The sequence below is a fragment of the Sebastes fasciatus genome, chromosome 4 (assembly GCF_043250625.1).
Source record: "Sebastes fasciatus isolate fSebFas1 chromosome 4, fSebFas1.pri, whole genome shotgun sequence".
In the NCBI taxonomy this organism is placed as follows: domain Eukaryota; kingdom Metazoa; phylum Chordata; class Actinopteri; order Perciformes; family Sebastidae; genus Sebastes; species Sebastes fasciatus.
This window is the reverse complement of record NC_133798.1, coordinates 9,341,245-9,368,541: the sequence shown is the minus strand read 5'-3', so window position 1 is coordinate 9,368,541 and position 27,297 is coordinate 9,341,245. Positions and strand designations below refer to the sequence as shown.

The window sequence follows — 27,297 nt, the reverse complement described above, 5'->3', positions numbered from 1 at the left end:
AAATGTTGCATTGCCAAAGATCAACACACTAATAAATATAAAATATAATCCCACAATATTTAAGATTGAAATCACAACTCATTCCGGGAAAAACATTTAATCAAATGACACTATATAATAGCCATACATGTATATGACAAACAAAAAATAATCAAATACAAAAATAATCATGTATTTCAAGTATAAAGATACATTTTTAAGCAAGAGTACACAGATCACATTAAGTAATGGAATAAATTCAAGTGTCAAACACAACCTTCTATTTCCCGTTTTCAAAATAAGAATTCATCGTCACTTCCCTTTGTTTGAAAAGTGTTTTTTTACTGCTGTAGGGTCAACGCAGCTCCTTTCACAGTCGACTGGTCATGAGGAGCAGATGCTGGTTTCAGATCGAGCCGTTTCCTGCCGCACGTTTCTCAGTAATTTCCTCTCAGCCCCGCAGCTCTAAAGTCACCTGGCCCTCGCGGGGGTGAGGTACTGCAGCGCGGTGTTGAAGAGGTTCCTCAGCAGCCGAGGGGCCTGCTCGCACACTCCCTTCACCAGGGTGAGGGTGAGCGCCACCATGACTCGCTCCTGGGGTAGATGCTCCAGACCCACGCCCTGCCTCATCGCCCTCTCCACCTCCTGGGTGAGGTGGTCTTTCCACTGCTGGAGAGCACAAACGAACAAAGGGATCAATCACTACATGAAGACAACACTTTAGGTTATTGCAACTGTTATAGGTCCATCTTACTTAATTTGTAATCAGTAACAACACAACTGGATGCATCTTCTTACTAGGGCATGTATAACTTATGTCTATAATCCTTTTAGGTTTTGATTCTGCACTTGTGTCACAAACATCTAGGTGTAAACTGGATAAAAAGGGTGTTCAATTCATTAATGCAGAAATCTTTACACACACGTGTTACTTCTGGGCATTGATTTATCCAACAAATAAATAGGTCGGGCTATTAAGGAAATTGGTTACTACAAACCATTTAAATTCTTCAATAATTCTAATTTAATTAGCTCAACCTCGCAAATCTCAGTATATACACATGTACATCGCATAATTTCAGAACTCAAATGTGTAGTTCCTCTAGTAAAAATATAATGTTCCATAATCTATTTTATATTCAGTGATAAGCCCTTTTTTCCCCAGTCATTATTTTCTTTGGCTGAAATGCATGATTGCTAAGGCTGTGAAAGTTAGCGCAAATTTGTTTTAATGCCACTAATTTCTTTAACGAATGAATGCTTAAACGCGGTTAAATAACGCTTCAAACTTGCGCTAAATTTTGGTGAGGAAAAACTGGCACAGCCATTTTCACAGGGGTCCCTTAACCTCTGACCTCAAGATATGTGAATGAAAATGGGTTCTATGAGTACCAACGAGTCTCCCCTTTACAGACTTACACACTTTATGATAATCACATGCAGTTTTGGGCAAAAACAATGCAGGTTTTAGAATGCAGTATAAATCATTATTTTCACCTATTCTAAAAAATAAGTGTATTTGAATATTTCTACATACTGGGGTCCCTAAACAGTCTTGGAATTTTGTAAATTTGGTATAACTGGAAATGAGCCCTACTGTGTTCAGCAGGTGGGTTTTAAGGCACCTGTGATTTAGGCCATCATGTACTAACTGAATTAATCACAAAACAAGTTGTGTCAGTACCCGGTTGGCTTACTGCCTCAGCTAAAAAGTTCTCTTAGTGGAAACCATGGACCAATTTAATAACAGATTAATAATCATCATCATTTTACCAAGAAAAGAAAAAAAACCTGGATGCAATGATCTCTGTACGCAGCAGTTCGGGGGTTTTCTGCCTCTTGGTAACTTTGCGTTGGATTATAAACTAAGGAGTTTGTCCCATCTATTACAGACAATGACCATCACAACATCAACATTTACTGTGCTCCGAGCCGACTCACGTCAGATGGGGAGACTGCTATGTTCCTTCTCAGGTTCCGGGTAGCCTGAGCCACGACGTTCTGTTCCAGCTGGTCTGCAATTTCTCTCAGCCCTTCTGCAATCTGCTGAAAGTCTGCTGCCTCTCCATGGTACCCTACAGGAAAACAAGATTGTCCAAGCATCAGTAAACTTCAGTGAACATAACGTTTGTTTCTGGATTCAATAGCAAGGAAAGTGGAAGACATATAAGTTTCCATAAACTAACATACAGCAACGAACCTTCATTTAATCTATTTTAATAATCTGGACTTCAATATGACCCATTTTACCTCTGTGGCTCATATGATTTGATGATGGAGGTTTAAAAAGCATACAGTAATCCCATTAAACCGCAACACACATCAGACATCACAATGGTTTTAAGACAAAAATTAAGATTTTTATTTTCATAAATAACTGTATTCATTATAATATAAATAAACAATCGGCCCTTGATATTGTTGGCTTAAACGTGTTTAATCAGTTTCACTACAATTAACACTTTTATTAACAAATAAGCGCAGCCAGGCAGATGAAAAAGGGTGAGAAAGAGAGTTACAGGGGTGTAACTTATTTATTTTTTGATTTGTTAATTTGTTACCTCAATACAGAAAATGAGGACGGGTGCCCATCGGCATTTAAAAAAAATAATTATCATTATTAATATTCTTATTATTTTTAGAGGTCGACCAGTGCCCCTCTAGAAAGTGGTGTCCTAGGTGACCGCCTATATGGCCTACGCTTTAAGCCGGGCCTGCAGTCATCAAGTGAGGTGTGTGAAGTATGAGTTTGCTTCAACTGAGTCACTAATTGGATGTAATGGTTTACAGCTTTCACTTCCTGCTTTCACTTTAAGTCACAGGTTGTTTCATTACTATAACTGGAAACAACTTTGACTGTAATAAAGTGGGATAACTTCTACATTACACAAGTAAACAACAGGCGTGTTAAACTAAACAGGTTTGAGTTTGAGTCACCTCATGCTGTTTTTAGAAGGACATGTTTGCATCTGTTTTGACACATCTAGCATAAAAGGTATACAGTTTGCTTTCAGAAGCATCAGCCACAAACAAGCCTTGGGGGATAACCGTGACGCAACTGATTTGATACCAGAGTTTGTGGTGTGCTGGTATGAAACTGACTCTATAATATACATACACACCAAAAACTGAAATTAACCTGATATTTTCAGGTGGAATTTCTTTCTTTCTCACTGTGCAATATCATTTTCCACTTGTGCAATTTTGTTAATAGTCTTTTTATTGTCAATACTGTACATACTGCTCCTATTTTTATACTTCCTTCTATTTAAATGGTTCAGATTTTGTTTCACTTTGTTTAGCTTGTTTAATTCTTTTTTTACTGTGTTAGCTGATGCATCTTGTTTTTTGCACTATCCCCTTTGCTGCTGTACACTGCAAATTCCCCCACTGCGGGACTAATAAAGGAATATCTTATCTTCTCTTATATCACCTGTGTTATGTGGTCTATTACACTGAATCAGCTACTCACCGGGCCACTGCAGCTCCACTGAAGGCTGGAGATCACCTAGATCAGCTGTGATGCTGCTGGCCAGGTGACCATCAGTCTCAAGGTCTCCGTCTTCCAGAGCGTCTATCCTGGGACCATTGGAGTTGATGTCCCGGGTCAGATTAAAGTCCTTGCCCAGAGAGAGCAGCTCCTTCTGGTACTCTGCAGCAGCTCTGCAGTCAGCTTGAAGGAAGGCCAACATGACCAGGGCGGCGGTTTGCCCACTGGTCAGATCCCCAAGGTCATCCATCGAGAATCTCTTTATTTTAGACAAGAAGAATGAGGGTAACGTCAGCAATGATGAGGATCTGGTAAAAAGTGATATTTGAGATGGTCCCTTTGGAATATATCACAAATATTCTACATGCCAAAGTACATCAGTTCCACAATATCTGGCAGCCCTATCTGAATTATATGAATTATAAAGCCCTATCTGAATTACATTAATTATAAAGCCCTATCTGAATTATATGAATTATAAAGCCCTATCTGAATTACATTAATTATAAAGCCCTATCTGAATTATATGAATTATAAAGCCCTATCTGAATTACATTAATTATAAAGCCCTATCTGAATTATATGAATTATAAAGCCCTATCTGAATTATATGAATTATAAAGCCCTATCTGAATTACATTAATTATAAAGCCCTATCTGAATTATATGAATTATAAAGCCCTACCTGAATTATATGAATTATATAGCCCTATCTGAATTACATTGGACCTGATCTCTCCTCCATTATCTCACAAGGAGTCTCCTGAACATGAACTCATATATCCTGTGACTTCCTGCACTATGGACTATTTCCTATCACCTCCTATATACATGTTTTGATCTGAGCTGTACCAGTGTTTGTTTGTTTGTTGTTGTTGTTGTTTTTTGTATTCTTAATGTGTTTGTGAAAATAAGAAAACCCAATAAACATATTATAAAAAAAAGCAATGATGAGGAGATCACTTAGATAAGTGATGAAACAAACAAACTCACTTAGTTTAACCCACTCACAAAAGTTACATCACAGAGGAGAGTGACTAAACTAACGCACTAAGGTTATTTACAACAACTTTATAAACTACAAACCAGAGGAAACATCAGCTAAGCTAAGCTAACGTTAGCTGGAAACAAGCTAAAGCTAACTTAAGTTATCTAGGCTACATTAACTCACATTAACTTTAGAGCATCAAGTTAAGCAAAAGTAAAACTGGAGATTGTCGCTGAATAAGTTTGGAAAGTTTGGGTAGTTTTACTCACATTTGTTTCTTAATGCCGGTAAATAACAAGTAACTGTCGATCAGAGATGCGCCATCGAGCACCGGCAGATGCACAATAAAACAACATCAGCGGACTCTTCTGATGCTGTTGTGCAGATATGTGAGTTTAGTGGGAGGACCTTTAACCCAACTGTGTCTGTCTGCAGCTACATCCACTTCATGTGACGCCTCCTGCAGGCCACACTGCTCACATCTGGTTCTTATTGCAGCGCTCAACCACAGACTGAAGAATTTTTAGTTTATCACATTAAATGGTTACATTTTATAATATTTTTAAACTCTATTTATGTGCAAGAGACCTACTGTAATGAATTGGAACTGGAAAACATGTAGTGATAGACTGTAACAGGTATGATGAAGAAAGAAGGGAATTCATATCAGAACTAATTAATGATAATGTATTTATTCATTATTAGCATTATTATCTGTACTATTATTATTTATTTTTTAAATATTTGTATATATATGTATGAGTGTATATGTGTGTGTATATAGGTATGTATATGTGTATATGTATGTATGTATGTATATATATAGGTATGTATATGTGTACATGTATGTATGTATGTATGTATATATATATATATATATTTTACATTTTTATTATTATTTTTTTCTCTTCTTATTATTTCATGACTTATTTGCGGATACTGTCCCTGTGTTGTATTCTCTACAATTTGAATTTTATGTATCCATGATTGAGAATCAGTTAGGTCCTTTGTGGCCAGCTGTGGCTGTCTGTGTGTATGTTTTTGTCAGGTATGATAGATTGATGTGTTGTGTCACGGGTGATTGTTGTTCAGGAAAACAAAAATTAACTCTCCCTGTATAGTGACTGTTGTATTGATTATTGACAATTAATAAAAAGACCTTTGAAAGAAAATAACTAATTAATGAAAAATATAATATTACATCGGAGAATTTACTTTGACAGGTAATCATGGAAATTACCCTATTCCCTTCTAACAGGAATAAAATAGAGAATTTAGTTGTTTTTTTTCATGCCAATATAGCTACTGCTTCACCCTCCAGTCCAGTAGGTGGCGGTAATGCAAGCTAACTAGCCAGACAGTCATCTGCGACATCAAGTGACGCCCTCTCTAGCCTCATGATGCCTTCAAGAACAGTCGGAAATCAAACTTCATTACTCTGTGAGTCCACTCCACACATAAAACAGAAACTCCACAAAATCAGATAACCACACTGGAGATAAATAAGCAGTTGGAACAGAAAGGAAAAATTAAAATAGTCTTCCTCTAATTGCCAAGGCATAGGAAAGAGTGTCTCCAGTGTGTCTGATTCATCTAGTTACAACAGTTTTTACTTTACTGATAGCTATGTCACTTTGGATAGATGTGACCTACCTAAGAAACACCTAAATCAGTGCAAGTACAATTGAATACAAAGATTAAGCAAATTACGGTATTGCCATAAACAGTGTAATCCCATGACCTGCTCGAACAACATTAGTCACTATTCCACATAACACATTCACACAGTTGGCTGCAGTTCTAGATAAGAGCAACATACCACTGGAAAGTCCCTGTGTGGTTTGTCCCAACAGCCTATTTGAATGTGCTTTTTGGATAACAGTGTACATGACAAGAGTTGCTAGAGCTAAATCAGATAAGAAAAAAAGGAAATCCATTTGATAAAATGTATAAAATGTTTATTTACAGTTTTTAAAAAGTACATTGGTCTGCAGCGGTTACAGAAAATCACTTTAAAAGTGTTTGAATCAGTCAGATAAAGTCCTTTAAAACCAATACTGTCCACAGCTCTGCACCACCTGTGAAGACTCACATAGTATTGTCCATCCAGTTATTTCCATCAAAATCTTTGTTGTATAGGAAATCTTGTCACACTGTCTTCTCCTAGAGACATGCTACATTTTACCACAGCCTAGTTGCAGGAGGAGTCACATGATCAGAGCAAAGGACAGGCATGTGGTCATCACTTCGTCCCATCACACCCCGTAACCTGGGCAACCAAAGCTCATGGATCGTGCCGTCTTCCCACCAACAAGCCTCCTTCCTGCTCTGGGTAGGGACCCCATCTGAGCAAGGGGGTTCAGCCCAGGAAAGAGGTTCTGACTGGGTGACAAAGCTGCCTCACGAGCCTCCTGGAGCTCTCTGTGGAGAAAATGGAAATAAGTGAATTCTTTTAACTGGCATCAGCATGCAAGTACTAATGAATGTATGAATGAAGAAGACAGGGGCCTGAAACCTAGAACTGAGGATACAGGTTAAATTATCCTTTATTTTTTCCCCCTCTTACTTTTCAAGCATGGCTGTCCTGAACTTCTCTAAATTGAGCTCTTGGCGTAGCTGAGCGGCCACCCTCCCAGTCCTCTCCTCCCTCAAGACTGTGTGCTTGCAAAGCTCCCTGGCAGATGGCCGCTTCGTCAGGTCTGGATCCAGCAACGACTGACACAAAGAAAAAAGGTATTTGCTTTTTGTCACTACATACAAATAGCATTCACACAGGTAGCAGCAAATCTCTTTGAATATTTAAATCTAATATAATTAAACAACTTAAAGCTGCAGTCGGTAACTTTGAGCTAATATGATAAAAACTTATTTTTATAAAACTGTCACTATATCCTGACAGTAATGCAGGAGACAGATAATCTGTGAAAAAAACAATGCTCCTCTGCCTCCTCCTAGTGCTCCTAATGGCATTTGCAAGTTTCCACCGTGCCCGAACAAAAACAACCAATCAGCGCTGAGCTGTCTCTGAGCCAGCACATGCAAACTCCGATCAAACTGTCAAATTATTGTAGTACCGTTTAGCGGTAAAATGAGAAAGTTTGTGACCCGGCTGCCATGTTGAAAACAGTCGAGACAAAACTAAGCACCGCCCACCAGCCGGAGCAAACTTTCTCATTTTACAGCTAAACAGTACACTAACATACCTTTCTGAAAACGTTAGGCGAGAAATGGCCATTAAAGTAACGGAAGATTGATTCATATTTGATCAGCGCTGCCTAGTTTGGCAGTTTGATCAGAGTTTGCGAGTTTCGCGAGCAATGATTGACAGATTCCCAGAGACTGCTTGGCACTGATGGTTGTTTTCCTTCGGTGGAATCTTGCAACTGCCATTAAGAACACTAGGACAGAGGTATATAATTTTTTTTTCACAGATTTTCTGTCTCATGCACTATTGTCAGGATATAGTGACAGTTTTATAAAAATAACGTTATAATATTTGCTCAAAGTTATCGATGTCAGCTTTAACAAGAACACCCAGCCCAGAAATAAGAGCACCTGAAGTAGGCCTCTGAAGGGAGGTGATAGCTCTTTTGGCAGTATGGGGAGCTGCCCCTCTCTCAGGCTGTGCCACTCTGCTCCATTTTGAGGCAGAGGAGGAGTGCCGGCTGCCAGCAGGACCGTAAGGCCCAGAGCGAAGATGTCTGCCTTGGGCAGGTGGCTGTAATCCTGGGGAGCAGAGAGACGGACAGCTTAATGAACACTTGAAACAATGCAACTACAGCTGGAACTCTGAATTTTAGATTGTTTTCTTTAAAAGGTATGGTGTGTAGAATTTGGTGGCATCTAGTGGTGTGGTTGCAGTTCGCAACCAACTGAGTACCCCTCCGCTCACTCCGCCCTTTCCAAGACTGTGGTAACGTGAGCCACCGAGTGCAAAACCGTGGTAACGCTGTTTGCCTCGCTCAGAGGCCATCCTCACAATAATAACACTACTTTAGTTGAGCAACTGAAGTCAGGCGGCAGCTGGCGGCACCACGGTTTTGCACTCTGCGTCAGGTTGCCGCAGTTTCACAAGCGTGTCAGAATTATGGTGGCCTTCAGGTGATGTAAAAACCCAAAAGGTTCTCTCTAGAGCCAATGTTTGGTTTGTCCATTCTGGGCTACTGTAGAAACATGGCAGAGGAACATGGCGGACTCCGTGAAGAGGACCCGCTCCCTATGAAGATATGAAGGGCTCATTCTAAGCTAACGAAACACAATGATTTTTAGTTTTAGCTTATTATACTCTAATGATAGTTGTGAATATTATATTCCATTTCTGCTGATAGATCCCTCGAAATGTTACACACCGTTCCTTTAACCTACAGTGAGGTGCAACCAACTCAGTACCTAAACCTACTTTTCCTTTAACATTAATTTCTGTGCGACATTTTCACCTCGTGCAGGACCTCACTGGCCAGAAAGCGGCTGTCCCCTTCCTCAACTTGAGGACTGTTGGTTGACGTCACATGACCCAGATCCCCTGCAGAAAACAAGAATCAGACTTGACAGCAAACAAACATTTAAAAAGGTAGAAATGTATCCAATGTTAACTATAATACCAATTTTGTAAATGACTCTTGCTGAAGTGCCTCTGTCATCTTCCTCCTCACTCTCCCCTTCACCCGCTGCACTTGTGCTGGGACGTTGGCAAATGAATATATTACCTACAAAGAGTTGAAACAGGGCAGGTTTTTAGCAGACTTCAGGGTTGGATGGAACAATATAAGAAATGCAGACTGAGAATTGCTCAGTGAGGCTCACTTGGTTTGATGTCCAGGTGTACGAGGCCTGAGCTATGGATGAATTTGAGCCCCATAGACACTTGTAAGAGCAGATCTTTCAACTCGGCCTCTGAAAACAGCTCACCCTGCACCTCCTTCATCACAATGGCATCACTGAGATTCCCACCTGGCGCCCACACATTAACGGTATCAAACATAATTCAATCTAGTTCACCTGAAGTTATTTCATTTAAATTTGTGCTTTAGGTAGTGAAAGGAGAAACCTACCATCACAGTATTCATTCTGAATAATCATGTGATTGTCTTCTGCCCATGCTGAATAATAGCGGACAACATGTGGGTGGTGCCCAAGAACAGCATGCGCATACACTTCCTTTAGGGCCAGCTGCCTGAGAGGACATAAGAACATGGTCACAGATATATTTGATCAATTCAGGAACAGAATTCAAAAGTGGACTGATCCTTCTCTGGCACAGAGCGACATGCTGCTGACTCACTCATCGGCAGAGCCTGCCAGGGGTCGGCGAGACCGTTTTATGGCGTACAAGCAACCATCCAGCCTCTTCACACACTTGTACACTGCCCCAAACTCCCCCGCGCCAATGCACTCCAGCTCCAGGAACTCACTCTCATAGCGTGACAGCATGAAGGCTTGGACAGCTCGCCTCTGCCAGATAAACAGACGGAGGGCCTTGTGGTAAAAAAACCAAAGACATTTCTAAAGAAGGAACAACACGTCACAGAGCTCAGTTTTGAGTTTGATTACAGCCAGGAGAACCGGGGTGTTTTTCTATGATGCGTCACCAAGTATGGTAGCACTTCCGCGAGGAAGAGATTATGACAGATCTTTTTTTTTTTTGTTGTTGGAGATTCCTTTGAGAAATCCCGGAAGTAGGACTGGCAGCATGTTATTTTGGACAAAGCAAGAAGTGAGGAGGAGGCAGACGAAGATGACAAAGCATGATGATGAAATCATATCAGGAGCATCTGAGAGGGAGGGTTACATCCACCAGAAAAGCACTGATAAAAATAGTTGTACCTTTGGTGGGAGAAAGGCTTCATCATCCTCCTCAGATGACGTTAGGCTGTGTTTCAACCTGAAAGATAAAAAAAAGGGCCCTTAGACCTTTAAATACTCTGACCAAAACTACATTAGTAAGGGATTAAAAAGTCAGGCCTGTGTGTAAGGGCAAACTGTTTCACCCTCAGTGCGCTGTGTGGGGAATCTACCAACCAATGAAGACATTCAAATGTTTGCTGGTTTAAAAATAGTTCTTACTGTGACACCTACACATCCATGTATTGTGTGATGTTCTAAATTACAGCATAAAGCACCTGTGTCCATAATCCTCATCATCATCACTCCTACAGCGGTTCTTCCACTGCTGCTCGCTGTTCCGGCGGACTTTGTCAGATGTGAAAGGATTCACATTGACACAAGGTGCCTTGATGTGGCTAGCGGCGGCTGAGGCGAAACGCAGGGACCTCGGAGGGCGAACTATCTTAGAGCTGGAGCAAGGCTGGGACGACTTCGATAGTAGGCTCTACAGGGGGGGGAAAAAGAGAGAAATGTAATTCATCCCACTGAAGTTAAACTGGTTTAATATAAGAGACCACATGGGCACAATCAGTCTGAATTACTCCCCACCTTGGGTGTGCTGGGAGAGTCACAGAGCCTCAGTTTCTTCCAGGAAGCGTAAGGTATGGGGCTGGTGCACTGTAAAGGGGAACATAAGGTGTTGCTTCTACTTCGGTGGCGTTGCACCCTGGGTGTCCTGCACGCAGAACTGCTGGGACTATGGATCCTGGGACTGTGGATCCTGGGACTGTGGATCCTGGGACTGTGGATCATGGGACTGTGGATCCTGGGACTGTGGATCCTGGGACTGTGGATCCTGGGACTGTGGATCCTGGGACTGTGGATCCTGGAGGTGTAGTCATCAGAGCTGTTGTCACTGCTGCTCCCCTCCTCTCCACAGCTAGAGAAGTCCAGCTGCTGGCTGATCTCTTCAAACAGCATCGCTATGCTTGGGGCCTGAGATTTGGCAAAGGTTTCCCTTAAAATTCCCTTAATCCTGCATTTGCCTGCAAAAATACTGTACCGTATAAATTTGGAATTGATGTTATGCATCAGATCAGTGATTCTCAAAGTGGGGTCCGGGGACCCCCAGGGGTCCGTGGCACTCTGTCAGGGGGTCCCCGAAATAATTGGCTATAAATTATAAAATTGTGCTGTATCATTAAAAAGTACATATCTACAGATGGGGACAATTTGCACAAATAAAACAAGCGTATTGAGTCCATTACTCCCAACCACGTTAGCTCTGGGCCAATAGAAACTCTGATATGATTACGACACATCTCGTCAATCTGTCATGAATCAGTTACTTCCCTCAGGGGGCAACGAACTGTTCCTGCTGCTGCTTAGCTTATTAGCCAGCTAACTAGCTGGTGAACATGGAGAAATATTTAAGTCAGTATACATCGTCAAGTGACGCTAAACCCAAACTAGGAGACCAAAATGCATCACGGGTCTTCAGGTGCTAGCAAACAAAGCCATGAAGCTGGCCAAGCTAAAGCAACACCTGATTACAACGCATCTAGAATGTGCTACAAAGCAAAACAAAAGTGGTATTAACATGATTCAAATTTCAATTCAAATTGAAATGTGTTTGTGTTTATCTCTATCAAACAGTCAAACAATCAAACAATCTGAAGTATTTAGGTTCGAAAAGTTTTGGAATACAAATAGTTCCAATGGCATCTAAGAGTACAAATCGGTGTTACGGTTTTATGAGGTCCTTGGAAAATGTTCTCCCCTTTAAGGGGTCCTTGGCCCAAAACAGTTTGAGAACCCCTGAGTTAGATTATTTGCCCTGCATTTAAGTGGCTTTTGGAAAATAAGAGGAAACAAAACATGTCTGTTGCAAATTATGCTTAATCTCTAAACCAGTAGGCCTACATATATCCAGTATGATACAATGCCACTACTATAAACTCACTGTTTACTTACACTACCACAACAGAAGTCCTATAATTGAATCATTAAGTCAATAGTACCTTTTACTTTTTTAAGACCAACCAAATCATGTAGGCCAATTGAAAAGCAGCATACTCAGTCATGCTGTGATGTTTGTTACCTGCAGACTTATCTGAAAGCTTAACAGGTGCTTCACATAACGTATCATTAACGTACACATGAGTATGTCATTTAACTTTGAGTAATAATGTGTGTTTATCATGTACATATACTCACTAAACACGTCGCCTCCGCCACCACGCTTGAATTTCGCGCCCTGTATGCAAATTACTTCCTGTTTAAGCAAACTGTGCCAGCCAGTGATGCCCTATGGGATGCCACCGTGAACACATCCAGCTCTCTGATTGGCTGAACGGTTCATAAACCATACAACCTGACTTTAACATGTCTGTTAATGGAGTAAACAACTTTATGCAGCGTTGCCATAAAACTATGAAAAAATCTATAAAAAAATCTATATAATAAAAATCTTAAAAAAATATGTATATAACATATATAAATATAAAAATATATATGATATATATAGATAATGTTGGAAGAAAACTACAAATTCACATTTAAAGTAAAACTAGAAATCATGGCACCTGCACTTTATAATCCATTTATTGTCTATATTTTTATTTGAACGTTTTTATGTTTGCTTTTAATCTTTGCTTTTACTGCCAAGAGCTGCTAATCTGTTTTTCGTTGTTTTCCATGACAATGACAATAAAGTCTCTATTCTATATCTATTCTAGATCAAATTAAAATACAGTGAGGGAATATGTAATAGAGTACAGCTGAATGTCCATATGACTGTTACATAAGAATATTAATTAATATTATGGGGGAAATAAATAGCCCATCATAACCAAAATTAGGTCACTGTATGAAATAGTAATATAGACACGTGGGCGGAAGTGAGCGACGTCATGAAAACAGTGAGGCAGTGAGGCGGAGGAGCAGCATCCCGTCAGTCAGTGGATGTGACACGCTTACAAATACACAGAAAAGAAGGCAGCGAGCAGCAGGACACCATGATCCGGCTCCAGCAGCGGGTTTAGTGTGCTTAGATTCAACTGGACGGCGGACTTCTTGTGATATTTAGTCTCCTCTTCCTCAGAGTCCTCAGAGTCCTCATCAGCACCAGACAGCACCATGGTGAAGCAGTCGGACCGAGCCCCGCTACTTGACTGGGAGGAGATCCCGCCGCCAGATCCCAACCAGGCGGCCCCAACGCCGCAGCCTCATCCTCAGCAGCCGCGGGGGGAGGAGGACGCGCCGGCGGAGAAAAGTTCGCAGCCAGCCGGGCGACGCACACCGACAGGGACCGCCTCGGCTGGTAGCACCGCCACTAACACCATCACTACCAGCCCGATGAGGAGTGTAACAGCTGTTGTTGCCAGCAGGAACGGTAACGGAAACCCAGGCCGAGCAGATCTCTCCGGTCATGGGTGGGACCGCCCGGAGCCCCTCGGTTCAGACCGTAATGTTCCCTTCTCCGGCCTCTCGGTGAGGGCTCAGTGGGAGGAGAAAGACCAGATCGTGTCCGTGTTTGTGGTTACCTTTGATACAAGATCAGGTACGTTAATCAGATGTAATACGATCATCTGATCTTTTATCTCGTGTTTACCAATTGTGGACTAGATAACTAGATTTCCTTAAGTGATTATCCTATGATGTCTCATCTTGGATGACATTATACTGAGTCATGGGGGGTGAAAGGTGCCCAGGTTGTCAAAGACTTTTAATGACAAGACCCTACTAAATATAGCTTCAACCCACTGTGTTGAAATAACCCTTAATTGTGGTGGGGCATAACCCTTCAAAATAAACTCCTGGTCCGGCTTTCCCAGTTTCTTCAAGCTGACAAACATACTGTAAAGGTCATCATGCAAGAGTTGAGAGAGTCCAAGCTGGTGTAAGAGGGAAACCATCCCATTATTACAGAAAACAAGACCAGGATGTCAGTGCTTCAGCTTCATAAACTGGGAAAAAAACAGTTTGGAAATTTGTGTTTGGTGGATTATTTCTCTGTTGTTACAATGCTAATGGTCATTGTATTTTACATGGTCGGAAAGACTGTTTATTTACCTTCACAATGATGTCCAACTTGTGAGGATCATGCATTTGTGGGATGAGCAGCACAGCTGATTATGTGGGTAGCGCCCAAGAAAAATTTGCCAAAATGCTCTGCCAATGGTAAACAGTGTATTCTCCTGTTGGAATAGACTCTTGTTTTGAGTTGTTTGGTGGATTGGATGATTGAACTCCCATAATCAGCTGTTCTGCTCATCCCACAAATGCATGATTCTTACAAGTTGGACATCATTGTGAAGGTAAATAAACAGGCTTTCCAACGATGTAAAATACAATGCCAATTAGTATTGTAACAACAGAGAAATAATCCACCAAACACAAATTTCCAAACTTTTTTTCCCCAGTTTATATAGAAGGGGTCAGTGTTTAAATAGTTACAGTAGCTGAGTCAGTGCTTTCTTCCTGTCCTTGACCTCTACATGACTGAAATACAGAATTAGAGGAAGTGGGGAGGATGAAAGTAGACAGAATGGGAAGTAGCTTTATGGTTTATTTTGTGTGTGTGTGAATGACAGGGAATATGGTAGAGTGGTGCCTGCCTCACGATATCAACCTGGATGGAGTTGAATTCAAGTCGATTGCCAGCGGTTCCCATCGGATCACCAGCGACTTCATGTAAGTACCCCAACCAATCAAGAAGCATCAAATCCAGTCGGTTAAATGCCAATAAATCTGTCGGGCTCTGTGTTTTACTCCTGATCTTTGTTTTGCTAGATATTTCCGTAAAGGCTGTTACTTCGGCCTGGCCTGTTTCGCCAACATGCCAGTGGAGAGCGAGCTGGAGCGAGGGGCGAGGATGAAGTCTGTGGGAATTCTGTCTCCCTCCTACACTCTGCTTTACCGCTACATGCCCTTCCTGGAGAACCAAGTCAGGTAAGACTTGCTGTGTGAGTCTTCTTCTTTCCGTCTTTTTTCTTATTTGTATTCTGTTTCCCTTATTTATTTCTCCCCCTGACTGTGTTTACAGGCTTCTCTTTATGTGCCAACCTCATGTCCTTGCTTCTTTTGTTTAAATGTTTCTCATCTATTAAACATGAGCCCAGATTCCCCGGTTACAGCTACCGTAACAGGAGCCCATTTACATGCAGTTTTTGTATGAAGTCTAAAGCACGGAAGTGGAAGGAGCCTCGACGGCCTCTCTTCTCTTCAGTGACTGCTCTTCTGCATCAATCCTCTCACGAAAAAGCTTATCTCCTCATTGACTATGTATAAACGCATGACACAGCCACAGTTTCGGCTTACAAATACAAATGGCTCAGGTTACCATTTGTGGAAAGGAGTGTGGTAATCTAGCCTACGGTTTGTGTGTGGTTACTGTGGCTTTTTTTTTTTTTTTTACAGTCACCCTACAGTGGCAAATAGAAATGTTGCTTTTATGGAATCTAAGTGGCCTCAAATGATCCCACAATGTAATTTAAGAACAAGGGATGGTTTACCGACCGAGCACAATCTGTCATCTTGCATTATACTAAATGCTGTCTGATACTGAATACGCAATGCCTTTACACAGACTTCCTTTTACAGTGTATAACAAATAGTGCTTGAGTGAAAACTTTCAGATGCAAGCTACAGTGCTTTAGTAATTGTTTTTAAAGAGGACCTATTGTGCTTTTATGCTTTTTCCCTTCCCTTTAGTGCGTTATATAGTTTATTTGTGCATGTAAAAGGTCTGCAAAGTCACAAAGCCCAAAGTCCACACCAAAGGGAGTTACTCTCCCCCACAGAAACACTGCTCCTGACCTGCCTGAAACGCCTTGCTTGAAGTCCCGTCTTTTCCTCCGTAACGTGGTGATGTCACCAAGTAACACATTTGCATAATGCCTGCCTAGCGGCTAGTTTGACACACCCTTAAACAAAGCTAGTTAGAGCGGAGCTGGAGCAAAGTCCGAAGAGCTTGGTTCGGTTGACTAATCACAACCGAATGACCAATCAGAGCAGACTTGGCTTTTCGAGGGGGGGACTGAAACAGAGCGTTTCAGACAGAGGGTGAAAAGAGGTGCTGCGGCACAGAAAAATTAAAAAATATAAAGCGTTTTTTGAACATAAAATCATGTAAACATGTTCTGGCAGAAACCCCAAATTCAAGTATGAACCTGAAAATAAGAATAACAAGCAGTCCTCTTTAAACCTTTTGGATTACACTGCATGAACTGTGAGCTCTCATGGTCGAGCAACATTGACAGATAATGAATATGCATAATGTGATTTGTTTAAATACACGCAAGCAAGCTTAATCTGCTCGATTATACAAATCTGGAAAAAAAATTGGATGAATTATATCTGACATTATTGTTCTTTCTCTCTTCTCCTCCCCCTTGTAGACACCAGTTGCAGTGTCCGGGCCAGTATTCTCCACTGGAGGCCTTCTACGAGGATAAGAAGGCTGTCCTTCCCCCGACAGGAAATGGTCTGGTTACCGCTTGCCCGACCTGGAGCGTTACCACCATCAACCGCTGTATGCACCCAGAAATGAAGGTGTGAAAGCAGCAGAGCACACTTATTATATTGTTGGTGATGGCAGATTTGCTCAACAACAACAAATCAACATATTTGTCCCTTTTTTTTCTCCCTGCAGATCACCCACCCGGCTGGCTGCATGTCGCAGTTCATCCAGTTTTTCGGGGAGCAGATAATGGTGCTGTGGAAGTTTGCGCTGCTTAGGAAACGCATCCTCATCTTCTCTCCTCCACCTGTAGGCGTGGTCTGCTACAGGGGTGAGAAGCTCAAACACACACTTGCACTGTTTTACTTAACACAAACTGGTCAGGGTGTAATAAATGTATTAAGTGTTGTCTTTTTATTTTCTATTTCCGTGGAGATGCTTTATTCCCTGTGTTCTTGTGCTTTCCCTCAGTGTACTGCTGCTGCTGCCTGGCCAATGTCTCCTTACCTGGAATCGGCGTTTCTGTGCCTGAATTGCGGCCTTTCTTCTACGTCAACATAGCCGACATCCCTGCCCTGGAAACAGAGCTGTCGTACGTGGCCTGTGAGTGAAGCTTTTACTGTATGTAAATGGTTGATTGACCACTATCTGTAATCTATGGAAATGATTCCTTATATATGAGCATGTTTTGTTTTTTTTAAATAATATTTAAGGCACAACAGAGAAGATTTTTGAGGAGAAGAAAGAGCTGTACGATGTCTACATCGATAACCAGAATGTGAAAACACACCGAAGCCATTTGCAGCCGCTGCTTCGACTGAATGCATCGGATAAGGAGAAGTACAGGAAACTGAGTGAACAGAGGTATTCTACACACTGTAAAATACTGTATTTGATCTTTGAATGTGATACATGCATTGATATTTGACAGTTATATATATATATATATGTAAAAAGGACATGGACACTCATAAATACCGGCCAGTGAGGAGCAAAATTAGAGAATGTTTTTTTCAGATATCATAATGATGGAGGATGACTTTTTTTCCAGGCAATTGTTGCTGTACTCTCAGGAGGTGGATGGAGACTGCACATCAAATGAAGAGGATCTTTTCATTCTGTGAGTCCTTGACAAGTGTATTGACAGCTGCTTATGTGCTTGAGTCTTAATCACAGGCAGTAGTGCTATTATGTTGGTTTTTATCATTTTAAAAGAACAGTGTGTAACATTTTGGAGAATCTATTAGCAGAAATGGAATATAATATTCATGACTATGTTTTCATTAGTGTGTAATCACCTGAAACTAAGAATCGTGTTTTCGTTAGCTTAGAATGAGCCCTTCATATTTACATAGGGAGCAGGTCCTCTTCACAGAGTCCGCCATGTTGCTCTGCCATGTTTCTACAGTAGCACAGAACAAACAAACCAAACACTGGCTTAAGAGAAAGCCTTTCACGTTTTTACATTACCTGAAGGCCAGCGTAGTTCTCCGACACGCTTGTGAAACTGCAGTAACGTGAACCGCAGAGTGCAAAACCGTGGTACCACCAGCCGCCTCCTAAAGTAGTGTTATTATGGTAAGGGTGGCCTCTGAACGAGGCGAACGGCGTTACCACGGTTTTGCACTTGGTGGCTCACATTACCTCAGTCTTGGAAAGGGAGGAGTGAGCGGAGGGGTACTCAGTCGGTTGCAATCGGCAACCATATCACTAGATGCCGCCAAATCCTTAATGGGACACGGAGGACCGTAGCCTGATGTACTTGTCTTTTAATCCCGTCCTAGGTTCTTCATGGAGCTGAATAACCGCATCTTCCAGACCCTGTCGGACATAGCAGGGAGCCCCGATCCCACCCTCACTGCAGAGCACGTGAGGGCCATGGGGCTGGATCCCCAGGGCGATCACTCCTTCCTGGTCGACCTGCTGGAAGTGTACGGCATCGACGTCACGCTGGTCATAGACAACCTCTGCTGCACCTGAGCCCCCCCCCCTCCCCCCCCCTCCTCAGCCTGGGAAAGTCTGAACGCCACTGGATATTTGTGCCTTCAAGGCCCTCACACACACACACACACAAAGACACTGAAGACACTGCCTCCACCCTGAGACTTCCATCTGTCGCCTGCTGTGCCCTCCTGGGTGTCTGTTTTCCCTCTGTGCGTGCCTCATCTGACCTGTGGAGACTGTTTTCCAAACAGCGTGGATGATGAGGACACTTGGTGCACTGGTCCAAAGTGGTTGATAAAAGCCTGCCTTGCAGACAGTACCGCTTGGCAGCTGCGTGGTCTTTGAGCCATTCACATCTTATGTCACTCAGTGCTGTTTGTTGTCAGAAGTACTTGTTTGCTTGTGTGCGCTTGTTTGATTTTGATTCCGGCTGATGTGGCCAGGGCTGAAGCACTGGATAAAAAAGTATGGTCAGGTCTGGTCATCACAGCAGGATGATCGGTCGTTCTCCACTGCACCCTTCACAATGAAGAAGTCATTGAAACACTCGCAGTCCTGCAGCTTTGGTGTCCACTTAACGGTTCGGCTGGAGAAAAGACTCACATTCTATGGGGTAGGTTTTACTGCTGGAAAATGAATTTGTGTGCTTCAAAAAGATTTTATAGAAGATTCTAGGCGTCATGATGCGCAACAAATTCATCCCGCTGTAATAACATGCTTGGATGACTATGTTTTAGTAAATCGTATGCTTTATTTGCCTTTCAAAAAGGAAGCAATAGGAGTCTGTGTTAGGTTGAATCTGCCTTCTCCATGTATATGCGTTTTTCCAGTTTTTACTATTTCTTTCACAAATGAAAGTGAGCGGCGAGGATGTTTGTTATCCTCTTTTTATAATGGTGATGGTTAGTTATTATGAAGCTGGCTCTCAGAATAAGAAGGGAAAAGCTGTATGCTCACCTTTTATGCACCTTCAACATGATGTTAATGTGTCTCTGTGTTCGATCACAGCCAAAGTGATGGAGGCGATCTGGAAACCTTTTCGTTGTGTTACATGTTTTATCTTAAGCTGGGGCTCTTGAATTGCCAATGAATGTGACTCTATAACACTAACTTATCATGAATGCTGCACCCTGTCCAACACTGGACTATTTCCTGATGCACACACACAGTGATCATGCTTAACTGTACCTTTTTTATGCTATGTTTATGACTTACAGTCGGAGCCAGCAAGTGGTAATGGAGTGAAGGAGCTTTGTATGTGTGTTGCACTGTATACAGGCCATTATATGTTCTGTGGTGGTGTTGAGCCAAGAGTCCTTGATGGAGCCCTTTTATAGTTTACATGATGATCAGCTTCAAAGAGATCCTCTTAGCTTGTCTGTTCCCCTCACAAAGATCTCTTTGTGTTTTTGGAGATCTGCTGTCACAGTGAGGTCTGGGCAGAACCTCCCCCACCCCACCCCCCTCCCATCTGTTCCAGCTGAGGGTTTCTCTCAGTCTTTTCATCCCAGTCCCATTGAGTGAATCCAGCTCCTGAGATGGGCCAACTGTGTCTTTTGAATGATTCTGGCAGACTGGTTCATTTAATCCATCACGTTGCCAATCGGAGTGATAATTTGTTCCATGTTGGAACACACGAGGCTGATGTCTCGTATAAATTTGGAGTTGGTGGTTTTCAGCCTTCTCTTGCCACCCCCCTCCCCCCTCCCTGATGCAAGCTAAAACACCAAGTAATTTTTAAACATGTCATGAGTCTACAAATATTCGTTTTTATTCCATTATCACATTCCAAAAATGATCTTTCGGGGGCTGATCCCCAGGTTGCGAAATGCTGATGGTCTGTCCTTTGACTTGACCCCTCAAGACGTTTTCTGGGTTGGTTAAAAATGTTTTAAAAAGTGCACCAAGTATTGTATTTGAAAGAGAAGGACACTTAAAGGTACAGTGTGCAGGATTTGGCGGCATCTAGTATTGTGGTTGCAGATTGCAACCAACTGAATACTCCTCCCTTTCCAAGACTGCGGTAACGTGAGCTGCTGAGTGCAAAACCGTGGTAATGCCGTTCGCCTCGCTAAGAGGCCACCATACCATAATAACACTACTTTCGGAGCACCAGAAGTCAGATGGCAGCTGGCGGTACCACGGTTTCGCACTCTGCAGCTCACATTACTGCAGTTTCACAAGCTTGTCGGCCACAAGCGTGTGGCCTTCAGGTAACATAAAAACGTGAAAGGCTGTGTTTGGTTTGTCCGTTCTGGGCTACTCTAGAAACATGGCGGAGCAACATATGTAGATATGAAGGGCTCATTCTAAGCTAACGAAAACACAACAATTCTTAGTTTGAGGTGATTATACTCTAATGATAACATAGTTATCAATATTATATTCCATTTCTGCTAATACAGACCCCAAAATGTTACACACTGTCCCTTTAAGCTTTGTTGTTTAAATGGGGCCTTAAGGAAATGTGATTTTCTCAAACTTACAACAGCAAAGTGACTGTATTACTGTATGTACGTCACAGTATTTGCTGACAGATTAAGTAGTACATTTGTTTTCTGAACGACCTCACCGTATCCAGTGAAACCTGTTGACTCTGACTGGTCTATTTACTCGTCATCAGACGTATACTCTTGCCTCTGACGGCGTTTGCTTTACAGGTGTATGTTAAATGTAAAAGGGAATGTACACAACACACACCACTGTATAAAATGCCTTCTTTGTGGAGTCGTTCACAGACCAGCATTAGCTAAACCAGTCATTTGTACAGCGTGTCACCCTCTACTGAATGTCAAAGACAGCAAAAGTATTGCACACGTGCAGCAACACATCCAAGTCGTGTTCACTGTTTCCCTCTTGATTGTAAATCAAGAGTATTCACCTAATAACAAATAAGTCTTCACCTTTACTAAAGTGAAACACTGTAAGAGATGTCAGTAATGTAATGTGCACATGAAGTCAATAGCATGAGCAACTGTTCATTTCACTGTACTGCCATTGTAAAACAATAAAACATTGATACAGTTTAGGTGTTATCTAATCCTCTTGCATAACTAGTTTCCTCTATTTCCTTCCTTCATAATCCCACTCTACCTACACCTCTCTCTTCCCTCGCTCAACCGGATCACTGCTTTCATCACTTTGCAAGACGCAAAACAACTTTCCAGCATGATCAGAGGTTCTCATCTTCCCTCGACATTCCTGTGATGCAATTTATTTTTAGATCCTTTAAGTATAAGCAGTAATACAAGAGTGTCAAATGTTACAAATAAAAGTCAATTGCATTTAAAATAGTAACTATTAAAAGAACAGCAAAATATAATTACAGTATTAAAAGTGAAAGTTCTTATGCAAAGTGTTATATTATATATTTTATTATGTAATCTCCCCCATATTTCCTGACATCACCACTCTAAAAACAATTACAAATCCTCGAACAAAATCCTCAATTTTAATAAAGTGAGTCAGTTTATTAAATGAGCTGGTCTTTTTTTTATTTTTATAAATGAACTTACTTTATTACACAGCTCTGTTGAATACTCAATTGTGATTGGTCAATCCCGACGTTCTACGGTCTGGCTGTTGCTGAATGTTGAATGTTTTGTTTATATCTGTGGAAGATATCTGACATTTGATTCCCACTTCTAACAAGGCTTGGGAGCCAATAGTTAAACAACGTTGGTATCACGTGGTATCTCTGGGTTGTCAGTTAGTTTGGAAAAACAGATAGATAGCTGAGATTGACGGTAAGTGCCTGGCAACGACTTGTTGTGAAGCAAATGCAATGGAACGTGGGAGGGAGAATGCGACATCTAGTGGCTGAATGTTATCAATAGCACCTTTAATATACAAAGTACTAGTTACTAAGTAATTAAAGGTAAAGCTGTCAAATAAATGTAGTGGAGTAAAAAGTACATTTCCCCCTAAAATGTAGTTCAATTGTACTTGTAAAGTACAAGTACCCCAGAATTGTACTTGTGTAAATGTACTTATTCAGCCACTGCCATTCCCCTACAAGTTTTTCCACCACAGTTAACACAACCAAAATAAAACGAAGAGCTTTCCTTTGTGTTTTCCTGAACAAATAAATATGATAACAGGCCTGTGATGCTGCCACTAGCTTAATCCTGCAGATTTGCTGTCTGCACCATCTGTCGGATCACACCCAGCCTCACCAAGGAGTCTGCCAAACTCCTGGTCCAAGATCTTGGGCATTTGCAACACATTCAGAATGCTGCAGCATCCTTTTATTCTTCTATATTCATTCATCTATATACCTTCAACCCATCCATACTCTTCTGAACAACACCACACTCTTTATCTAAGCCAGGCTTCTGCTAAATTCTTACATACTAAATATCAAACTGGTAAAGAAAAAAACTGTGTTGAATTGGACAGACATTATTTTTATTGACCAAGTTCAAATGTGATGGCAATAGTAAACCATTCAGTAAACATAAAGTCAGCTTGTAAGACAACCTGTACCCGGGTTACTGGCTTAAAGAAACAAAGCCTTGGTCCTTTAATATACAACAGCATGTAATGTAATCCTCCTAATTGTTCAACTGAATATTCTATCCATTTTTACATGTAGTAAAATAATCCATCAGAACCTCATCAGCATTTAAAACTGCCGGCGAAGCAGACATCTGTTTTCAAAATGACCTCAGAGTCTCATTGCATCTGGCTCTTTGTTTTTGCGTTTCTCTTGAAATCAGTTTTTCTCTCGCTGTTCTCGTCTTCTTTCCGGTTCAGTGTTTTTTTTTCATCACTGCATCTGTGCGAGGAGCTGCTCTCTTCGCTCTGCACTGATGTAGAAGCGTAGTTTCCGTGGCAACAGCCTTACCTCTACGGGCATGGCCTCGTATTCCTCGTTGTCGATGTTGTAGAAGCCGGCGGTACCCTGCGGGGTCAGGACGTAAAGTTAAATGTCACCACAAAAACTAAAATACTGAGCTTTAGACTAAACCGACTTATATTAGCACATTGCTAAAATAGTTTGTAAGTGACAATGAAATAGGATTAAACCACTTAAAGGGGTTTCTGACCTCTGGCAGCTGCAGCAGGCAAGCGCTGGCTTCCAGTTTTGTGGAGTCTTTAGTGAACACAGTGGGGTCCTCTTCTTTTTTCTTTCTGTAATGAAGAACATTTACATTCTTTTACTTGACTTTACTTAAACATGAACTTTTATATCATTTATAATGCCCGTTTTCAGCAGAGTAGACCGATAAAGAACTGAATCTACTAACCCGACAGTGATGTACTCGCCCACTGTGAAGTTGTCTGGTTCTGCACAGATCATCAGGGAGTCATTTATGCGCTGCAAGTTCAAATAAACATAAACAAATTATTATTTTATTTTTTTTAAAAAGAGGAACAGGGCAGATGGGCTTTAATTGGATAATGTCAGCACTCAAGTGCTCAGGATTTGATGAGAACAGGTACAAGGTTTTAAAAATGCAATTATTTTTGGACTGACCCTCTCCACTGGGTTTTTGTTGTGCGTTTGAATAAACAGCTCCAATGTAGACAGCTGCTCCTCCTTCCACTGCTCTGGCTCTTCCACTTTAGGAGGCTCTGAGCAAACACACACACAAACCAAAAATACAACTCACTGCCTTTTACTGTTGGTGTCATGCTGTGATCCAAGTATCAACACAACGCTACCTTCGACAGGAGGGCTCCAGCGGTTTTTCAGCCTGAGCATGATGCGGTAGAGCAGGCTGGGTCTGGGGGGCTTCTGAGGGAGCTGGTCAGGGGGCCGGAGGCTGGGATCCAGGTAGGACACCGAGACTTCCCGGACCAGAGGCCACTCCTGAGAGATTTTACAACAGCGTAAGATTAAAATACATCAGCAGCAGCCACAGAATTACAGTATAACAGTCATGGGTGACGAGGAAACAGGGGGAGAGACATGAAATACAGCAATAACCTCATGACATCAGAAAAACATGCATAAAAGATGTTTTTCATACCAGGAAGGAATCTCTATCACATTGGCAGTAGTTGACATGGCTTTCCAATATCATATTGTATTTTATAAAAGGACAAAACTGGTTGAATATACTGTTCTAACTCAAGCATGTTAATCAAATAAAATACAGCCTTACCCGTAGAGTACTAAACCAGTGTGCTGCACTTGTCTTTAGTGGTCCAAGGTACCAATATCTATGGGGGAAATATGGTCAATTATGCTTTTGTATGGGGAATTATGTCATGGTTATAATAATCTGAGTGACCAACTGTGTAATCTTCTTACTTGCTGATTGTTGCAGCCACATCTCTAAAAGCACCCCAACGTAGTCCCATCAGGGCGAAGACTGGCTGCTCTTTCTCCCCCTGGAAACACACACACACACACACACACACACACACAGATATCTCACTGTTTTGCAAAAACAAAACAATCCTACATGACAATTCAACTTCATTATCCTTTTTGATGAAGAGAGGTTTATTATGAAGTGTGAAATTATATATATTCTTAAATCATCTGTTAATTTGACCAAAAAACAAACGCTGACATAAGCAAGTATCTGCATTCAAGACAAATACTATGTCCATAACTTTGAGGCTTTGTGGATTAAATAGAACCAGTTTCTCACTTTGATTTGCAGCACATCCAGAGGTACAGTTTCTCCTTTCAGAATGGACAGAGTTGCTGACGTAATGTCTCTGGAAAATTTACAAGGCGGAAAAATGGGCTTAAGTTACTTATGAGGAAATGCAAACCATACCCATACACATATATTTCTTTGGGGAGACACATCAAGTACAGGGGTTATCACAGGTTAGGAGACTGTGTTATGATAAAATCTGGATCTTTCAGTATGATATTGAAGAGATACTTACTTGACCTTGTTGTCACTGAGGAGGTGAAGACTTGGACTCAGGGAATTGTGAGAGCCCAGTGGAATGAATCCAATCGGTGTGTTACAGATTGTATCCTGTAGTCATGAAACATCCATCAGTGACCATCATTAAAAGAAAAAATGTGGATTAATTTGTCCTCATCTCGTCTGCAATTAACCCTAAACCAAATATCTGTGTGACACCTACTTGATCTGGCCTTCGCAGTAAACCTGTGACGACTTCCTGCAAGGTGCCATCCCCTCCGGCCACGATCAGCGCGTCCGTCTGTTCCATGAGCTCAATCAGTTTTTTTGCCTGGCCTTCATAATCTGTCTGTAGAGGAACAGGTGATATATAAACATGGTGTCACACAATAAGATCACTACTAGAGCCACTAAATAGCACTGGTGGATTCTAAGGGACTTACCTTTACTATTGTAAAATCCACACCAGCCAGGTGTAAAATAGGAGCAGCATTCTTTTCAAACAGGTTGTTGGCTTTCCTGGTGGAAGATTGAGAGAGGAAGTTGGAGATACTCTGAGAAGTCCAGACAAACCTGTTAGTGAGAGGTTTTGAGACTGAGAGTCTTTCTTACCCACTGCAAGCTGCTGGATTCAAGATCACTGTTGCTTTCCTTAGACGCTCCTGTGGGGCTATCTGTTGACGCCCAAATTCCTAACAGAGAGAACACATAATAGATGTAACTCACAATCTGCCTTTTATTTACTCATCTTTTTACATTTATCCTTTGATATTGCAATATATGGTTATTAATTGTTTTTTATTTGTTTGTTTGTTTTATTGACACAACAAACATTAATTACTTCTTTATTGTTTTCTTCCAATGATGTCCAACTTGTGAGAATCATTGGAAGAGCATTTTGGCAAATTTTTCTTGGGCGCTCCCCACATAATCAGCTGTGCTGCTCATCCCACAAATGCATGATCCTCACAAGTTGGACATCATTGCGAAGGTAAATAAACAGGCTTTCCAACGATGTAAAATACAATGACCATTAGCATTGTAACAACAGAGAAATAATCCACCAAACACAAGTTTCCAAACTTTGTTTTTCCAGTATATATGTATATATATGTTTTTGCTTTTAGTTTGTTATTTTTATTTATTAGTGAATTGACGCTTTGGCAATATTGTTCACCTGACAGTCATGATCAATAAAGCAATTTTAATTGAAATGATGATGATTAGGACGATAAACACTTAAATTGTGATTTTATGTGCAAAAACAAGTGATGTCTTACCCTGGCCTCTAGACAAGCCTCTCTCCGCAGGACACTGTCACTGATAAGACACAAGACACACACTGTAAGACACACGAACAGGACTGTATACTCTCTAATCTAGTCAGAGGAGATAACCTGAGACACTCACCAGTGTTTACCATACAGCCAGTAGCCTCCGTAGGACAGGACGCACACAGCAGCTGTGGACTTCTTCCAGTGGTTCCGCAGAGTCCGGAAGACTCTCACTACTCGAGCCATGGTCTCAATTAACCCTCTGTCTTAACTACAGGTGCTACATTTACCTTTACATTCATCTATACTCGTGAATGACACATCTTCCTCCCAGCGGTCACAGATCCACAACTAGCAGAGCATCATGGACATGGTGGTGTAGCAGTCAAAACAGTCCGGACACCAACACAGGGCGGAACCAATGTTGAGGCCACTTCTTGTGGTTCATTTTAACGCTATTCAAAGCAACACGAGTATTTCTTTATATATAATATAATATT

General features: G+C 41.5%; 4 protein-coding genes across 9 annotated transcripts; 1 reads left to right on the top strand and 3 right to left on the bottom strand.

The window, feature by feature from the left end:
- Nucleotides 1-81: 81 nt before the first annotated feature.
- Nucleotides 82-4,882, bottom strand: bida (BH3 interacting domain death agonist). Of its 2 annotated transcripts, none has more exons than XM_074631865.1 (4): nucleotides 4,723-4,882; nucleotides 3,452-3,726; nucleotides 1,921-2,054; nucleotides 82-645 (listed from the first exon to the last, which is right to left on the bottom strand). In XM_074631865.1, exons 2-4 carry the CDS (start codon nucleotides 3,717-3,719, stop codon nucleotides 451-453), a joined length of 597 nt encoding a protein of 198 aa, XP_074487966.1. In that variant the 5' UTR covers nucleotides 3,720-3,726; nucleotides 4,723-4,882; the 3' UTR covers nucleotides 82-450. The 2 variants fall into 2 exon arrangements, with proteins under 2 accessions (XP_074487966.1, XP_074487965.1); XM_074631864.1 differs by having other exon boundaries at nucleotides 82-648; nucleotides 4,723-4,874.
- Nucleotides 4,883-6,570: 1,688 nt separating this feature from the next.
- wee2 (WEE2 oocyte meiosis inhibiting kinase) lies at nucleotides 6,571-12,636 on the bottom strand. 5 transcript variants are annotated; one of them, XM_074631855.1, is made up of 13 exons: nucleotides 12,382-12,444; nucleotides 11,092-11,276; nucleotides 10,890-11,061; nucleotides 10,577-10,785; nucleotides 10,281-10,338; nucleotides 9,739-9,908; nucleotides 9,509-9,630; nucleotides 9,261-9,407; nucleotides 9,059-9,163; nucleotides 8,894-8,979; nucleotides 8,013-8,183; nucleotides 7,024-7,172; nucleotides 6,571-6,878 (listed from the first exon to the last, which is right to left on the bottom strand). In XM_074631855.1, exons 1-13 carry the CDS (start codon nucleotides 12,439-12,441, stop codon nucleotides 6,713-6,715), a joined length of 1,800 nt encoding a protein of 599 aa, XP_074487956.1. In that variant the 5' UTR covers nucleotides 12,442-12,444; the 3' UTR covers nucleotides 6,571-6,712. The 5 variants fall into 5 exon arrangements, with proteins under 5 accessions (XP_074487956.1, XP_074487957.1, XP_074487958.1 ...); XM_074631856.1 differs by lacking the exon at nucleotides 12,382-12,444 and adding an exon at nucleotides 12,498-12,636 and having other exon boundaries at nucleotides 10,890-11,276; XM_074631857.1 differs by lacking the exon at nucleotides 12,382-12,444 and adding an exon at nucleotides 12,498-12,608 and having other exon boundaries at nucleotides 10,890-11,326.
- Nucleotides 12,637-13,213: 577 nt separating this feature from the next.
- On the top strand, nucleotides 13,214-21,713 carry dennd11 (DENN domain containing 11). Its single transcript, XM_074631859.1, has 9 exons — nucleotides 13,214-13,842; nucleotides 14,876-14,975; nucleotides 15,075-15,233; nucleotides 16,682-16,835; nucleotides 16,936-17,074; nucleotides 17,215-17,346; nucleotides 17,457-17,607; nucleotides 17,795-17,863; nucleotides 18,528-21,713. Exons 1-9 carry the CDS (start codon nucleotides 13,419-13,421, stop codon nucleotides 18,721-18,723), a joined length of 1,524 nt encoding a protein of 507 aa, XP_074487960.1. The 5' UTR covers nucleotides 13,214-13,418; the 3' UTR covers nucleotides 18,724-21,713.
- A 1,359-nt stretch (nucleotides 21,714-23,072) lies between these two features.
- agk (acylglycerol kinase) lies at nucleotides 23,073-27,185 on the bottom strand. Its single transcript, XM_074631860.1, has 14 exons — nucleotides 26,934-27,185; nucleotides 26,804-26,843; nucleotides 26,136-26,215; nucleotides 25,967-26,042; nucleotides 25,747-25,872; nucleotides 25,540-25,634; nucleotides 25,293-25,362; nucleotides 24,947-25,026; nucleotides 24,798-24,855; nucleotides 24,355-24,502; nucleotides 24,167-24,264; nucleotides 23,937-24,007; nucleotides 23,736-23,820; nucleotides 23,073-23,590 (listed from the first exon to the last, which is right to left on the bottom strand). The coding sequence occupies exons 1-14, from the start codon at nucleotides 27,041-27,043 to the stop codon at nucleotides 23,456-23,458; spliced, it is 1,272 nt and encodes a 423-aa protein (XP_074487961.1). The 5' UTR covers nucleotides 27,044-27,185; the 3' UTR covers nucleotides 23,073-23,455.
- Between the last annotated feature and the right edge of the window lie 112 nt (nucleotides 27,186-27,297).

Bases quoted from the DNA above. Each gene is read 5' to 3' on its own strand.
- wee2 (XM_074631854.1), bottom strand. From the start codon at position 11,372: ATGCATAACATCAATTCCAAATTTATACGGTACAGTATTTTTGCAGGC. The intron at 7,173-8,012 runs GTGCTCTTATTT...TCTTTGTGTCAG, and splicing joins CCTTCAGAGGCCTACTTCAG to TCGTTGCTGGATCCAGACCT. The intron at 6,879-7,023 runs GTAAGAGGGGGA...TTTTCTCCACAG, and splicing joins AGGACAGCCATGCTTGAAAA to AGAGCTCCAGGAGGCTCGTG.
- bida (XM_074631864.1), bottom strand. From the start codon at position 3,719: ATGGATGACCTTGGGGATCTGACCAGTGGGCAAACCGCCGCCCTGGTC. The intron at 2,055-3,451 runs GTGAGTAGCTGA...GTTTTCCTGTAG, and splicing joins AGTGGAGCTGCAGTGGCCCG to GGTACCATGGAGAGGCAGCA. The intron at 649-1,920 runs GTGAGTCGGCTC...TGTGCTCTCCAG, and splicing joins TAGCAGTCTCCCCATCTGAC to CAGTGGAAAGACCACCTCAC.
- dennd11 (XM_074631859.1), top strand. From the start codon at position 13,419: ATGGTGAAGCAGTCGGACCGAGCCCCGCTACTTGACTGGGAGGAGATC. The intron at 14,976-15,074 runs GTAAGTACCCCA...TTGTTTTGCTAG, and splicing joins CGGATCACCAGCGACTTCAT to ATATTTCCGTAAAGGCTGTT. The intron at 17,075-17,214 runs GTGAGAAGCTCA...GCTTTCCCTCAG, and splicing joins AGGCGTGGTCTGCTACAGGG to TGTACTGCTGCTGCTGCCTG.
- agk (XM_074631860.1), bottom strand. From the start codon at position 27,043: ATGGCTCGAGTAGTGAGAGTCTTCCGGACTCTGCGGAACCACTGGAAG. The intron at 24,856-24,946 runs GTAAGAAGATTA...TTTCCCCCATAG, and splicing joins GTGGCTGCAACAATCAGCAA to ATATTGGTACCTTGGACCAC. The intron at 24,503-24,797 runs GTAAGGCTGTAT...AAAATCTCTCAG, and splicing joins ACTGGTTTAGTACTCTACGG to GAGTGGCCTCTGGTCCGGGA.